General features: G+C 45.4%; 1 protein-coding gene across 1 annotated transcript in view; it reads right to left on the bottom strand.

Moving 5' to 3' along the window:
- The window catches only part of GNA12 (G protein subunit alpha 12), a 90,259-nt gene that overhangs the window by 40,919 nt on the left and 35,118 nt on the right, over positions 1 to 14,222 (bottom strand). Inside the window, exon 2 of the mRNA XM_079120453.1 lies at positions 542 to 757. Coding sequence (XP_078976579.1) covers positions 542 to 757 — 216 coding nt within the window. The remainder of the gene's footprint in view (positions 1 to 541; positions 758 to 14,222) is intronic.

Genomic DNA, 14,222 nt, shown 5'->3' with positions numbered 1-14,222 from the left:
GGAAAACCAAAAGGCAAAGATGCAAAATACCTCCAGTTTTCTGGTTACAGACTCACATGGTAAAGCGGTCTACATGACTAACTCGGCTAGCCTTTGAAACCTGGCCAGGCTGTAAAGCGGAAGAAATGAACCTGAGGAGAGCAGCTTGGAAGGGGTCAGATCAGCTCCCCAGGTTGGTCTGGAAACACCCACCATCTGAATCACCCACACATCACAGCCAGAAGCTGCTTTAAGGAGATGTCGATTTCCTACTATGGGCAAGATCCTACTATGGACAAGACGTCTGGGTTCCTGAGTTGCCTCAATCTTGAATATTTTAAGAACGCTTCTCATTACCTGAATACAAGCCTTCCTCTAGCCTGAGTGCACTGGGCTTCTCTTGGACCCTCTGATGGCACCGTTGGCCTCTGGTGGCCTTTGGTGGTCTCTGGTGGCTGAACACCAGGATTTATAGCAATGCACAGTTTGCCTGTCTTTTCACAGTTTTTAAGGAAATTCTGCTAAAAGTCCAAACAGCCTTATCAAGTGAGAGGCCACTCACCAACTGGAACTCACTCCTGCGGCTGAAAGCCTCTCTGATCCCCGAGTCCCTCCAGAGCGCGCTCAGGGCCGGCACATAGAGCTGGAAGGTGGCGGGCTCCACGGGCAGCCCCGCCTTATTCTCGAAGGCCATCAAGAACATTCCATGCTTCTCGTTTTCAGAGTGCTGCCAAGGGATGCCAAGCTTGTCCCGCGCATCGACAAGCACCCGTGAGCCCTAGGAAATAAGAGCAGGGAAAAACAACTTAATTGTGCTCTGAGATGACATCAAAACATAGAACCTCAATACAGGCACTGACTGTCGAAAAGCAGAAAACTCACCAGCTGTGGAACCTGCAACCAGAATTTGTCTCTTGGTTTGTTGTGGCGGCACCAATGTCACGACTCCTGGGACACACCCTATGGAGACTGGTATGTGCGCCACCACCCAATGGGCGGCCTTTTCCTACATGCATTTGAAAAGCACTGAGAGGGCAGAGGAAGCGGCAACTCTCACTGGAAAATGAGCCACATCATAGAAAAGACGAGGACCTAGAGGCAAAGATGATCACCAGAGTCCTTCCCACCACTCAGCTGAAATCCAGCGGCTCCCAGGAACCAGAGGCGGCAGTCGCTTGTCCCAAATTCAAGTGGGTGAGAAAACATACTGGCAGCCATGTGGCAGGAAAGACTAACCCTACCTGAGCAGGAGCTGGGACCACATCCTCAGGGCAATGCCACCATGGTCTGGGGTGACGAGAAGCTGTTTTCCATTCATTTGCTTATTTCCTCACTGCTAAAAAAAGTGAGCATTTTCTGACCCTTCTTGCCTTACAGACAGGGGCAAGGGGATGGAAAACAACGTAAATGGAACAGTTCTAGGGAAGGCCTCTGGCTGTCCATCTCAGGACAATGGCCCCGCTGCCTGCTGAGCTGCCCTGTTCCACCTTTCTCAGATTGGTGCTTCGAGTCCAGCAAGACTGTCTGTGGAGGCTGAGTTCTCTGAGGGTCCCCTGAGTGCTCTCTCATGTGCTCAGTGCCCTGCAGAGTGGCACAGGGCACAGAGAAGGCAGCGGAGCATCCACCTTTCTACCTGGGAACTGCCCAGCTCAGGGTGACAGTCCAGAGCACCCCAAGGCCAACACCAGGCAGAATGGCAGCCATCGCGAATACAAACAATAGCAAATGTTAGAGAGCACGTGGAGAGAAAGGAACACTTCTACACCACTGGTGGGATTGCAAATTAGTACAACCACCACAGAAATCAGTATGGAGGCTCCTCAAAAGACTAGGCGTGGAACCACCATGTGACCCAGCCACACCCATCAGTATTTATCCTAAAGAATTAAAGTCATCTCACTGTAGTGATACAGGCATACCCATATTTACAGCAGCACAGTTCTCGATAGCTCAACCATGGAACTAGACAGGTGTCCACCGACAGATGAAATGATAAAGAAAATGTGGTATATATACACAAGGGGGTTTCATTCAGCCATAAAGAAGAATGAAATTATGTCATCTGCAGGAAACTAGATGGAACTGGAGACCATTATGTTAAGTGAAATAAGCCAAACTCAGAAGGTCAAGGGATGTATAGTTTTCTCCCACACGTAGAAGCTAGAGAGAAAAAAGGGGGAAAAAAAGGTGGGGGGAGGGAGGATACAAATGAAAATCAAAGGGGGATCAGTAGAGGAACAGGACCAGAGGTGGAGGGAGCGGGTGGCGTTAAGTTGTGAGCATGTAGGAATATGTAACTACAACGCCCACTGTTATGTACAACTATAATATACAAATAAAACTTGTGGAAAGAAGAAAAACCCTGGTGCTTAGAAAGCAAAATAAAATTTAAAAATTAATTTAAATTTAAAAAATTCAGCTAGAAAACAGGCACAGGGCACTTAGAGAGATTTCACCAGACAGCGCAAACAGATAATGAATCAGCAGGTGAAGAGGCTCAGGCTTGCTAGATGCCAGGGAAAAGCAGAGGGCAGGACCTCCAGGAGCCACCTCCACATGCCTGGGAAACAGTGGGAAGAAACAGCAGTGACACCACCAAGTGGCAGTGAGGATGCAGAGAAGTGGGAGTACAACCAGCACAGTTTGTGGAAAATAGTTGACAGTTTGTTTAAAAACTAAGTACACAGCTATTACACAGTGCCTTAACCTCAATCCTAATTGTTTGTGCTAAAGAAATGAAGACTTCTGTCACACAGGCATGTGCAGGAATGTCCATAGTAGCTTCATTTGCAATAGCCCCAGACTAGGAGCTACAATGCATTCATACCATGGAATACTACTCAGCAAGGAAAAGGAACTATTGACAAGCAACAACCTAGAGGTAGCTGGAGGACTTTATGTCAAAAGAGAAAAGTAGATCTCAAAAGGTCACAAACTATGTGATTCTCTTTATGTAATATTCTCAAAGTGACAATATTATAGAGATGAACAACGGAGGTGTGGTACCAGGGGTTAGTGTTAGTGATGGGGGAGGGGGATGACTAAAGAGGTCTCTGTGGTCTTGACTGCTGGTCACACCAATCTATGCAGGTGATAAAATGGCACAGAGCCCCTCCCACACTGCACCAGTGTCAGTTTCCTGGCTTTGATATTGTACTGTAATTATGTACGTCATAACTATGGGGGAAACTGGATGATACCTCCCTACGCTATCTTTGCAACTTCCTATGAACCTATAATTATTTCAAAACAAAGTTTTTAAAAAACTAACTAGCAGTCATGGTAATGTATGCCCCGACTATGCGGCGTGGAAAAAGGAGGTTACTAGAGGTCGTAGGAAAAGGCGAGGCTCAGTAAACTCCTAGTCAGAGCCTTCTGAAGCACTGGCTCCTGTACCAAGGGACCACGGTGGATCAGAACCCAGCCCCGGGAACCTGAGCCAAGTCCTCCGCTTTCCTCCCTTCCCATTCCTCACTCCCCACACTGCTGCCTCTGGGACGCTCCCTTCTCACCTCCTTCTCTGACTACACCACGATCTTCTGCCTTCCCCAAAGGACAATAGGTCTGAAGTTCTGAGAACTCAAGAAAACAATGATTCCAATTTTTCACATTATGCAGAGCAAAAAATTACCTGCGCACACAGAAGGCAGCGCTGATAATCTCTGATAAAGTTCCAGCAAAGGGTCTTGGCACCTTTGTCCAAGTCAGAGAAAAGATCCCTCTTGTCCTGGCAGATGCTATCCCAAGATTGGCAAATCCTGGACAGGATTTCAGCCTCTGCCTGCCCCCCAGTCAGGAAACCAGCCCACCCAGCAGCTCTGCCCACACACCTCAATACACACACTGTGTTTGACCCTCAAGGTACCCTTTCAGGTGTTATTTTTATACAACTGTTTAGCTTCACAAGGAGTGTGACCTCACTCCTAGTGTTCTGCGACCCCACGGGAGTATCATTCTTACATATTAGAGATGAAATCAGGGCTAAAACAGACTCAGAAGCCGGAAGGTAATTTATGATGACTGTTTCCAACACTGTAGACCAGACCTTCCCCAGGTACTGGACTTCACATTGGTTTAGACAGACACACACACACACACACACACACACACACACACACACACACACCAGACACCTGACAGCAGCCTGGTGTTCCCCCTGCCGGATGCCACCTGAATAAGTCACAGCTGCTCCAACCATCTGCATCTAGCCACAAAGATTAGACTCCTTACTTTAAAAAAAAATTCATGGCAGTTGGCAAAATGAATGATGAACTTTGAATTACAACAGTTAACTGTGGTCCATTTTCTGTATCTTTTTTACTTCGTCTGCAGGAAAGGCATCAGGAAAAAAGATGGTTCTCTTTGGCCCACTTAAATTATTCAAGTCGAAAAGGCCCCCTGCTAACTTTGTTCTGAAATTCCCAAACAGACTTCTAGGGAAGTTTTCTCCTTTGGAACATCTGCTCACGTTCCAAGTCCACTCTTTCTCCTTCTTAGAGGGACTTGTGAACTCCCTCTGGGGCTTCACGTCTTTGGTGACACTGTTTATCTCACCTGTAGACTGATGAGAGTTGCTAGTGTCTTCGGTCAGGTATGAGTACGAGAGCAAGCTATGATTAAAACAAAAACCAAAAACCTACCTTGGTCTTTTCCAATAAAAGATCAATTTCCTAAAAGACCTAAGCCGAGAAAATCCTAAAACTCATACACACCTAAAGGAGAAAGAAAACAACAGGCCAGAAGGCAACAGACTCAAGGACAGAGGGAGCCAAGGCCGGTGTCACCCAAGTCCTAACTCCGATAACCATACACTTTTCTCAGTTGTGCAAGTGTAAACAGTTAGTCTCAAGCAGTTTGATGACTTCGTCTCAATACAATGCAACACTTTAAACTGCTCAAAGATCATTAAGACAATTTATAAATCCAGCAACTTGAACTTCCGAGTCAGAGCACAGATCTCCGTCTGCTGGGGAATGTGGATGGGTGGGGGGGGGGGGGGGGCGTTGGTTTTACTGGAAGAGGACACAAAGCTGCAAATCTTATCGTTTCACTTCCAAACAGATTTTGTTGGTTTAGTTCCTAATGAAGCCAAATCTTTTTAGAGTAATTATTCCTCACTAAACTCTTCCACAATAAATACAAGAGCTAAGTCAGACATAACATGCTAGTAAATAGGACAAGCCTTTCCTATAGGACGAGGCAGTCACATGGAGGCCATTTTCTGGTTTTGAGTGTGCACTTGGACAAGGCCTGCATACTTGGAAAGCTCTGTGCTTTAACTCCATCAGGCTGGGTTGTTTGCCTTTGGCCACCATCCAAATCAAAGAAATGTTGCTAATGTAAACAGGATACATTTCTTTAAATTAATGAATTCAACAAACAAAGACAGATACTCCTCTCGGTTTCTCTCTGGAACTTAAGTGCAGGGTACCTTCTATTTGAAGGTCAGAGAGAGTGAGAAAGGAGAGCCGAAGGGGAGGAGCCTAGCCCCAAAGTTTCCAGCAGCTTCCAGTGGGAAGCTGGCTACAGCCTAGCTGGCCACCCCTGCCTGCACCTACCATGGCTGCTTTCTGGGACAAATGCATTGTTGTGTAGAACAGGCACTGAGCTTAGCCAGGAAAGCCACCCACAGAGTGCTACCAGCTAAAGCTCAAGGGCTCACCTTGGGCAAAGAAAGTGCCAGGAGGCTCCTACTCTGAGCACTTTCCAAACATCTCAGCAGCAGAACAGAGATAGAGATGAGCCACAGGCCATCAGATGCAGAGTCCTGAGATAAATATTACAAGTGAAGGTCAGAGCCAGATGGAGGACAGCCAGAAATGTCACCACCCTGGGGAAAGGAGAAGTTTAAAGACAAATTGGGGTGAGCTAAGAAATTTGGAACTTCTGTAAGAAATGGGGGAAATAGGTTTTCAAAAAGGGGCATGCCAAGGTCGGAGGGCTGCCTCCAGACCCACGCGGTGGGCGGGGCAGCACCAGGTGGCGCCAAGTGTCCCAACCATCAACCCACATAGAGCCAAGAGAACCACAACCCAGGGCAGTCTGTGGGACACCAGCTGGCCGTCATCAGCCCCCAGGAGGGTGGCTGGCGAGTGGGGACATCTGGGTCAGTTACTGATAAACTGAATTTCACAGGGAATAGATGGAACGATGGGAAAACTCTGGGTTTGTTACGTGCCCAGGAGAAGCAAACAGTCATCATTAGGTTTTTTTCAGATGATTAGGACACGTTTTCCTGAAAGCCAGAAGGGGAAAAAAACAAAAAAAAAACAAAAAACGGAATTCAGCATCACTTCAGATTTCCTCAGATCTCACACACTGGAATGTGGAAAGTCTTGCTGTTTCAAAACTCCAGAACTAGTCTTCGAGAGACTTCTGGAATCACCTCTGGACCATACACAGGGCAAGATTTTCCCCTTCTATTCTTCCAGGTGTCAGGCTGTAACCCTTAGACCCTTTTTAAACATTTTATTAAACGTTATTCAGACAAATGCTGGTATGAGGGGGAAAGAAAGAATTCCCGTTAAGAATGCAAAATATTAGATAAACATGAGGGAAAAAAAATGCTAACTATCATTCCAAGTGGGAAAGAAGCCTGAAAAATATAGGTATGTAGCTTAACATGCTAATTCTGTGTTTTCAAATTCAAGCCAGAATGCACACTGGGAAATAATCTAGTAGGCATTTTTAAAAATAAAGTAGAATGTAAGGGCAAATATCTAAATAAAGTATACATAACAAAGGTAAGTACTGCACAGAATTTTTGTTTTAGGTAAAATAGATACCCATACATAAGGAGAGCTAAATCTGGATGAACGTGTTCACACATCTGCGTGTGTCCATCACACACATACATGCTGGGCTTCCAACCTTAACCCTTTTCCCCCTGTGGGTAGTAGTCTGAGAGTCACTGGGCCAGACTCATGCAGATGAACCTGCTACGAGGCCCTTCCTGTGTCCTGCTCCTTCAAATCTAGTAGAACTGGTCAAGAACCACAGCGAGTTGGGTTTTGTGAAGAACCGACAACAGAGTGGAAAGGAACCATGTGAGGAGTGAACTGTGAAATCTTGGTCCTTTGGGGGTAGCATCATTAGGCTGTTTTTTGTTGCTGTTGTTTTGTTTTTGAAACCAGGGATTAAACTCAGGGGTACTTTACCCTTGTATTTATTTTTTTAAATTTTGAGACAGAGTCTAAAGTGAGGCTGGACTCAAACTTGTGATCCTCTTGCCTCAAACTCCCAAGTTGCTGGGATTACAGGTGTGTGCCACTGTGCCTGGCAACTAAGCTGGTTTTGATGAAACCCAGTCATGGCCCATTATTCAGCGCCATCTTGGATTGCAAGGTGAGGAGTGGGGCCCATAGAGCTATCACATACTTTCTACCACTAAAGACACTGAAGAGGATATGCAGTTAACACCCACTTGGAAAGACAGACTCCTGACTTAACCAAACTTCATCACACTTGGTCTTTGGTGTATTATGGTAAAAGTAGGTGCAAAGGTCACAAAAGTGCCCGCAAAATCTTCCCATGCAGTCTTTAAGTACTGATGGAGATGTCAAAGGCACAAGCAAATGCGGGTGTGCATAAACTGCATGCTAATCTACCAACCAAAGGACTGCTTCAGATAAACTATGAAAATGCCCACTATTCACACAAGCTTGGTGCTTGCCATGTGGATGGTACTGCCTCCCATCTGTTACTGGGTTTACTCTATAACTCTGTGAGGTGGATATTCTTTACAGATGAGAAAACAAACGCAAAGCCACACATCCACAGCCACAGAGCATGACCTGGTGATTTGAAGCTAGGATGTTTTAAGCTGTGATGGGTATGCCCGGGGAAAGGCAGGAGGCAGAAGGTTCCCGTGCTGCTGTTGCTTCCGCACAGCCAATGGCAGGCACTGAGACTAGACCAGATCTGAGTTGACCTTTGAATCTGCAGAATGTTTTTACAAAACAGTAATTAAAATCTAGAGGTAGGGGATATGCTGTGTGAGTTCAGATTCTACTTGTCTAATCTCCAGACAGTAAGAACTTCCCTGTCCCAGCAGCACTGTTAGAACATGCCTTGAGTGCTCCATCCTAACCACAGCAGCCACTGAGTGGTGGAGATGTGGCCAGTGTGAACGGAGATTACTGTAAATACATACTGGATTTCAAATTCACTTGAAAAGTAAACAAAACATCTTTTGTTAATATGATTACCTGTTGCAATGATAACATTTTGGATATACTGGGTTAAATAAAATGTAGTATTAAAATTGATTTTTGCTGTTTCTTTTTATTTTTCTTAGAGGCTACTAAAAAATTTGATATGTACCTCTGACGCACATTTGTGGCTCACATTATATTGCTATTGGATAGCATTGTTGTATGGTGACATTTCTAAAAATGGAATCTGTCTCTTTCTGATTACACACATAATACATTTTTCATGTAGAAAATATAGGAATTAGAGAAATACATAGAGAAAAAAATTAAACCATCAAAACTATCACTAACCTAGAAATAATATTTATTAACATGTTGGAAGGTGAACTGTCTCAGTCTTCCTAGAAATTCTCTTTGTGAGTACATATGTTATTTTAAGGAGTGCATAGATCTGCATCTTTTAAAAATAACTGTATTTTATTTTATTTTTTGTGGTGCTGAGGATTGAACCTAGTGCCTCACATGCACTAGGCAAGCACTCTACCACTGAGCCACGACCCTAGTCCAGTACACGCATTTTAGAGCCCTTGAAGAACATTTCTAGAAATATATCATAATCCCTTTCCCATGTCATCAATTACTTCCACCTTTTCAGTTTTGGAATTGGCGCACAGTAGGTCAACACATGGGACATGCTAGAGTGATACGAATTCCTCATAAATGTGGGCGGTGTTTCTAATGTGTGGAAAACACAACCAACTACGCAAGGACTCCTGGCACACACCTGACTACTTCCTCGTGGTGAGCTGGTAGAAGCTGCATTACAGAATTGCTAGGTCAAAAAACACACATGGTTTTGAGACTTTGGATAATGATTACTAAACTGCTCTCTGGAAAAGTTGTCCCCATTTACACATTCACACTTTTTTTTGGATCTTATATTCCTTTAACATCCCCAAATTGTGTTTTGAATTGATCTATTTGCTTTACTAAAGTTGTCCTCCAGCAACATCTAGGCAGGCACATCCTCAGACAAAAACCCAGAGAAAGAGCACACTAACTGAACTGAACTGAAGCAAATTTAGCAAATGCATCCCAACAATCCACAGCAGGAAAAAAAGGAAAAGTGATAGATATTTGACTTCTATACTTCAAATAAGTTTTTATATTCACTGCTATATTTTGTATATTCAATTTCCTTTCATTCCTATTTATAGTAAAATAGCCATTATTAAATAATAAAATAGATAATAGGTAAAATAACAAAGTAACTACTCAGTAACCAAAATACCTGAATTTCACATGCATGTTAGATTTCCAATTAAAGAACCTGGTTCAGCCAACTTTTTCAATGAAACTTTTAATACCACAGAATAAAGAACAATTTAAAGCACTAAGCCTGAGTTCTTAGAGGTTTTAAGATCAGGAGAGTCTTGAATTTGATTGGAGTTAACTTTAATTATTGTCCATACGAACAGAAATTCCTTTGAAATATGAGGCTTTCAAATAAAGTGTAAGAAGGAGGGATTAGCTAGGATAACAAACCAGTCTGCTCACTATATTTACTCCTTGACCCTAAAACTATCTGGAGCGGGTAGTGGGGGTGCTTAGTGGCAGAGCACTTGCCTAGCATGTGCCAGGCCTGGGTTCCATCCCCAGCACTGCAAAAAAAAACAAAAACAAAAACAAAAACAAAAAACCAACAACAGCAAAAAATTATCTGGTGGGGAGTTTCGGGCTGATGATAAGACCAACTGGAGAAAAGCATAAACAAGATAAAACTACTACTACAGAAAATAAACTCATTGGTAACATAAATAGTGTCAGAAATGTACTTGGGCAGGTCAATAAATTTAAGTATCGGCATCGGACAGATGCGTACCCAACTGTCACACTGCAGTATTTCAAATTAAGTAGTAAGTCTGAGGCATAAAGAGACTCAGGGGAGTGGCTGGCCACTGAGCTGGTCAGAAAGACTCCTGGGAACGCAGGGCCCGGTGCTCCTCTGCCGGGTGGGGGCTCTGGTGAATTGAGGTAAAGTGCCTAAAAATGCTCTTTTTGCTTCAGCTGCTTCCTTCCTTTCACAGGTCTCAGGTCAAGACTCAACACGACCCCATTCTTCAGGCTTCTGTCTTCCATGGACTGGATGCTGAAAACAAACATCCTAAATTATACTTAATTAGCATGTATTTATAAAACGCCAGAGTTGGTCTCTGCAGTGTTCAATATCTGTTGCGGGAATCTGCTAGTATATTTTCTTCTGGCTCAGACCTCACTCTCCTTTAAACAGAGTGGCTGTCGTGCATGGTGGTTTCCAGCCGTGTGCGCAGCAGTTCCAGCTGGGCAGCTCACCCAGGGTTTGGCTGGGCCCATCCAGGAGCCCAGGGCCCTGCCACCACTGTGTCTTTGCAGAAGCTACTTCAGAACCCTCTGCAGGTCACCAAGACCAGTGACTGAGAGACCTACTGAGCCTCCCTGTAGACTGGCCATAGGCAGCAGGAGGAGGGTGCTCAGGCATTTACATTAGCCACCCTGCAGGCCGGGAGTCAGAGGGTCGAGAGGGTCTGTCCTGGACAGGGGAGGCCCACACTCCTGCAGGCCTGCACCAGTGGGAGCGCGGCAGTGGCCTGTAGCTGGCAGTGGCACATCCCACCCACCCAGCATCCACCTGTAGCAACTGCTGATCCCTAAACACTTCCTGCCTCTCCCAGGGTGTTGTTTTGGCCTGGCCACCATCTTCTCTCACCTATATCACCACCAAGTTTTCTAATTGGTCTCCTCATGCCTACACTTGTCCCTGTCAGTCTGTTCTCAAAGCCAGCAGCCAGGTCAGCTGCTACACCAAGTCAGTTCATAACCTCAAGGATCCGCATCACATCAGAGCAAAAGCCCCGGGCGTCACAAAGGCCCAGAAGGTGCACATGATCTGGTCTGGTACTTCTGAGCTCTCTTCTACCTCCTCAGTGCTGTGATCTGCTTCACCTCAGGGCCTTTGCATATCTGGTTCCTGACAACTGAAACTCTCCTGCTCAGATCTCCATAGGGCTCACTTCCGTGGTCTCTCTCCTGTTGTCACCTGAACAAGGTTCTCCCTGAATGGAGTGTGAAGTCAGATCCACACATATGCTATGCCCATCTTCTCACACACCTTCCCTGCTTTTTGTTTCTCTTTAGCTAACACCCATCACAGGTCACTCTGTCTTGTTTATTATCTTGACCCTCGCTGGAAGGTCAGCCCCATGGGGGCAGGATTTTTTTTGTTTTTTCTGCTTCCTGTGTTCTGGGCCTGGCACACAGTGGACACCAACTGTGGGGAGAAGAGTGAGGGATCCTGGGGTCCCCACCTGCTCAGTGAGCCAGTCTTGCTGCCTCATGGGGCTGCATGGAGGGATACCTAAAGCTGCAGGTATTTTATAGAAGATATTTATAGTAATTAGATCTGCCTCGCATCAGTGCTGATCGATAGTACATAAACTAAACACTACTAATCACTTTATTGGACATTCGTTGAGGTTAACAAGTTAATATGGATCCATCCTAGATTTTAAAGAGAGTAGCTGGACAGTGGATCTGGAAGTTCCTTTTACATACATCTCCTTTTCCTACGTCAAAGAAAAAAGCCTGTTGACAGGAGACAGCTTAATTGACTGCCGCAGGTAGATTAAAACTGTGAAGCGACTGACCGTGTTTACAGAGAAGCGAGTTCCCACATCTGTTTTACTTCTTTTCAAAGAACACAGATGCTTTTATGATTAATAAAATGCAGATTCTCCTTTAAAGGCATTGCTGAATCGGGGGTAGCCCTCCAGCACCACATCTCCCAGCCAGCAGCCTCGTGCTGGGAAATGGCTTGATACTGGGAAGGGGTCTTGGTGGGGCAGTGGGCCCTCTTATAAAGCATCTAACTTACATATACGCACACACACACATATATATGTATATATTGTTGTTGTTGTTGATGGACCTTTATTTTATTTATTTATATGCAGTGCTGAGAATCAAACCCAGGGCCTCACACAGGCTAGGCAAGGGCTCTTCCACTGAGCCCCAGTGCCAGCCCCAGCATCTAACTTTTCAGGGTTTGCTGAATGTCTTACTGCATCTGGGCTGCAATAGCAAAGTAATACAGACTGGGCAGTTGATAAACAGAGAGTTCTCAGTTCTGGAGGCTGGGAGTCCCAGAATGAGGCACCAGCAGACATGGTAAGTGGCAAGGGCTGCTTCCTGGTACATAGGCAGTGCCTTTGGATTGTTTCCTCTCCTGGTGGAAGAGATGAATGAGCTCTCTAGGGTCCCACTAGAAAGGCACTAATGGCATTCATGGAGACTCTGCCCTTGTTACCTAATCGCCTCCCAAAGGACCCATATCTGCTAATATCATGGCCTCGAGTGTTAGAATTTCAACATAATAATTTTAGGAGGACGCATTCAGGCCATAGAACCACAGATGGGACCAACAATACTATGACTATTAGCAATACTACTACCACTAATTATGTCATATCCTTTAGGAGCAACTTAGCTCTGGATGATGACGATTTGATAATTTTAAGTTGGATCCTCGCAGTTGCTGCAAGATAATGAGAAGCGATATGGAGGTAGGGCCCCTGGACAGCTCTAACTCAATAAGACACCCAGGCCAGCAGCTTAGCCTCTTGGGAATCATTAGAAACACATGTTTCCTGAATAGTCAGGGGATTTCATCTTCTAGCAGCAAAAGATCAGAATTTGAAAGAAAATATAAGCTTATAGGAAACCTAGCCCAAAGACCCTGGGCCAGATCTTGGCCAGTCCAGGGCAGTGACTTCAGCCCCAGAGGATTCCAGCTGCAGCACCAGGTAGGGCTGACACTCACCTGCTCTCTGCATAGCATAGGACCATGTGCCCCTTCTCCTGGTCTCCACAGCACAGTGCCCGCATTGTGCTCACAATGCACAGAAGAGGCTGCTGTCCCACCAACTTCCATGGAGAGCAACAGCACTCGGAACTCCAGTTTCCCAACCATGCAAAGGAAGCCCAGGGGTTCCAAAGGTGCAGGAGCATACATTTGCTTCTTCTTTTTCCTCAGATGAATTTGTTTGCCTGTTTTGTTTTTAGAGATGGGATCTGGCAGTGTTGCCCAGGCTGGCCTTGAACTCCTGGGCTTAAAGCAATCCTCTCACTTTAGACTCTGGAGTAGCTGGTATAGGCACATACCATTGTGCTTGGCTACTCAGATGAATTTTGTAACAAAGTAACTTTTACCAAAGTTTTGTTTACTATAAAAATTTCTTACAAAAATCACTTGAGACAAGATGGCAATGCAAGATCCATTTAACTGAAAGTGCACTGCGAACGCTGCGTAGGAGTGTAAAATAATATGGAAGGACTGAGGACAGGTTTCTGCCGACGGGCTCCCACTGGGCACACTCAGCTCAGGTTCCCAGACAGCACTGGGCTCAGCCATGGTGCTGACCACGAAGTCACCTTGGCAGCACATTCTGCTGAGATGGAGGCTCCCCACAAGAGATTGTTGACCACTAGGAAATTAGTCCAGCAGCCCCTGCTGGACACCAGAATCTACTCCTCAACTGAGCACCTTCCATCAAGAACTAGGGAAAAGCCCAGCACACCCCCACACGGAATGGGAAGAGGTCTGTTGTTCAACAGACCAAGCACCAGTTACGGGGGTGTGTAGACACCCAGAGGCAGCGCTCAGTTTCTGAGAACACCAAGGCGCATTGTGGACTGCTTGCCATCAGAAACCTGAAAATGAGTGAGTTCTTCTGCTACTAATTCTATGAAAAAACCAGGGTCTGTTTCCGAGACAGTAATAATTCCTCTTTTAAGGACTCACATTTGCTTTCTTCAAAATTATGATAAATCATTGAGACCAGGCCTTCCTTAGCTTACTTGCTCCTTCTGAAGCGGCTAAGACCCTGGTGCTCTGCCGACGTCAGGGCTTGACGTCCTGCTCAGGCAGGCCTTTCCACAACTATGCCCGACCAAAGCCACTTGAATGCAGACCCTTACCACAGCCACCAGAAAACTCTAACTGAAGGCAAAGTTGGTAAACACAATACACTTATTTGGCTTTTTTAATAAAATGGA

The sequence above is a fragment of the Sciurus vulgaris genome (genome assembly GCF_902686455.1).
Source record: "Sciurus vulgaris genome assembly, chromosome: 18".
In the NCBI taxonomy this organism is placed as follows: Eukaryota; Metazoa; Chordata; class Mammalia; order Rodentia; family Sciuridae; genus Sciurus; species Sciurus vulgaris.
Note: the sequence above shows the minus strand (reverse complement) of the source record. Positions and strands in the feature narration are given on the sequence as shown.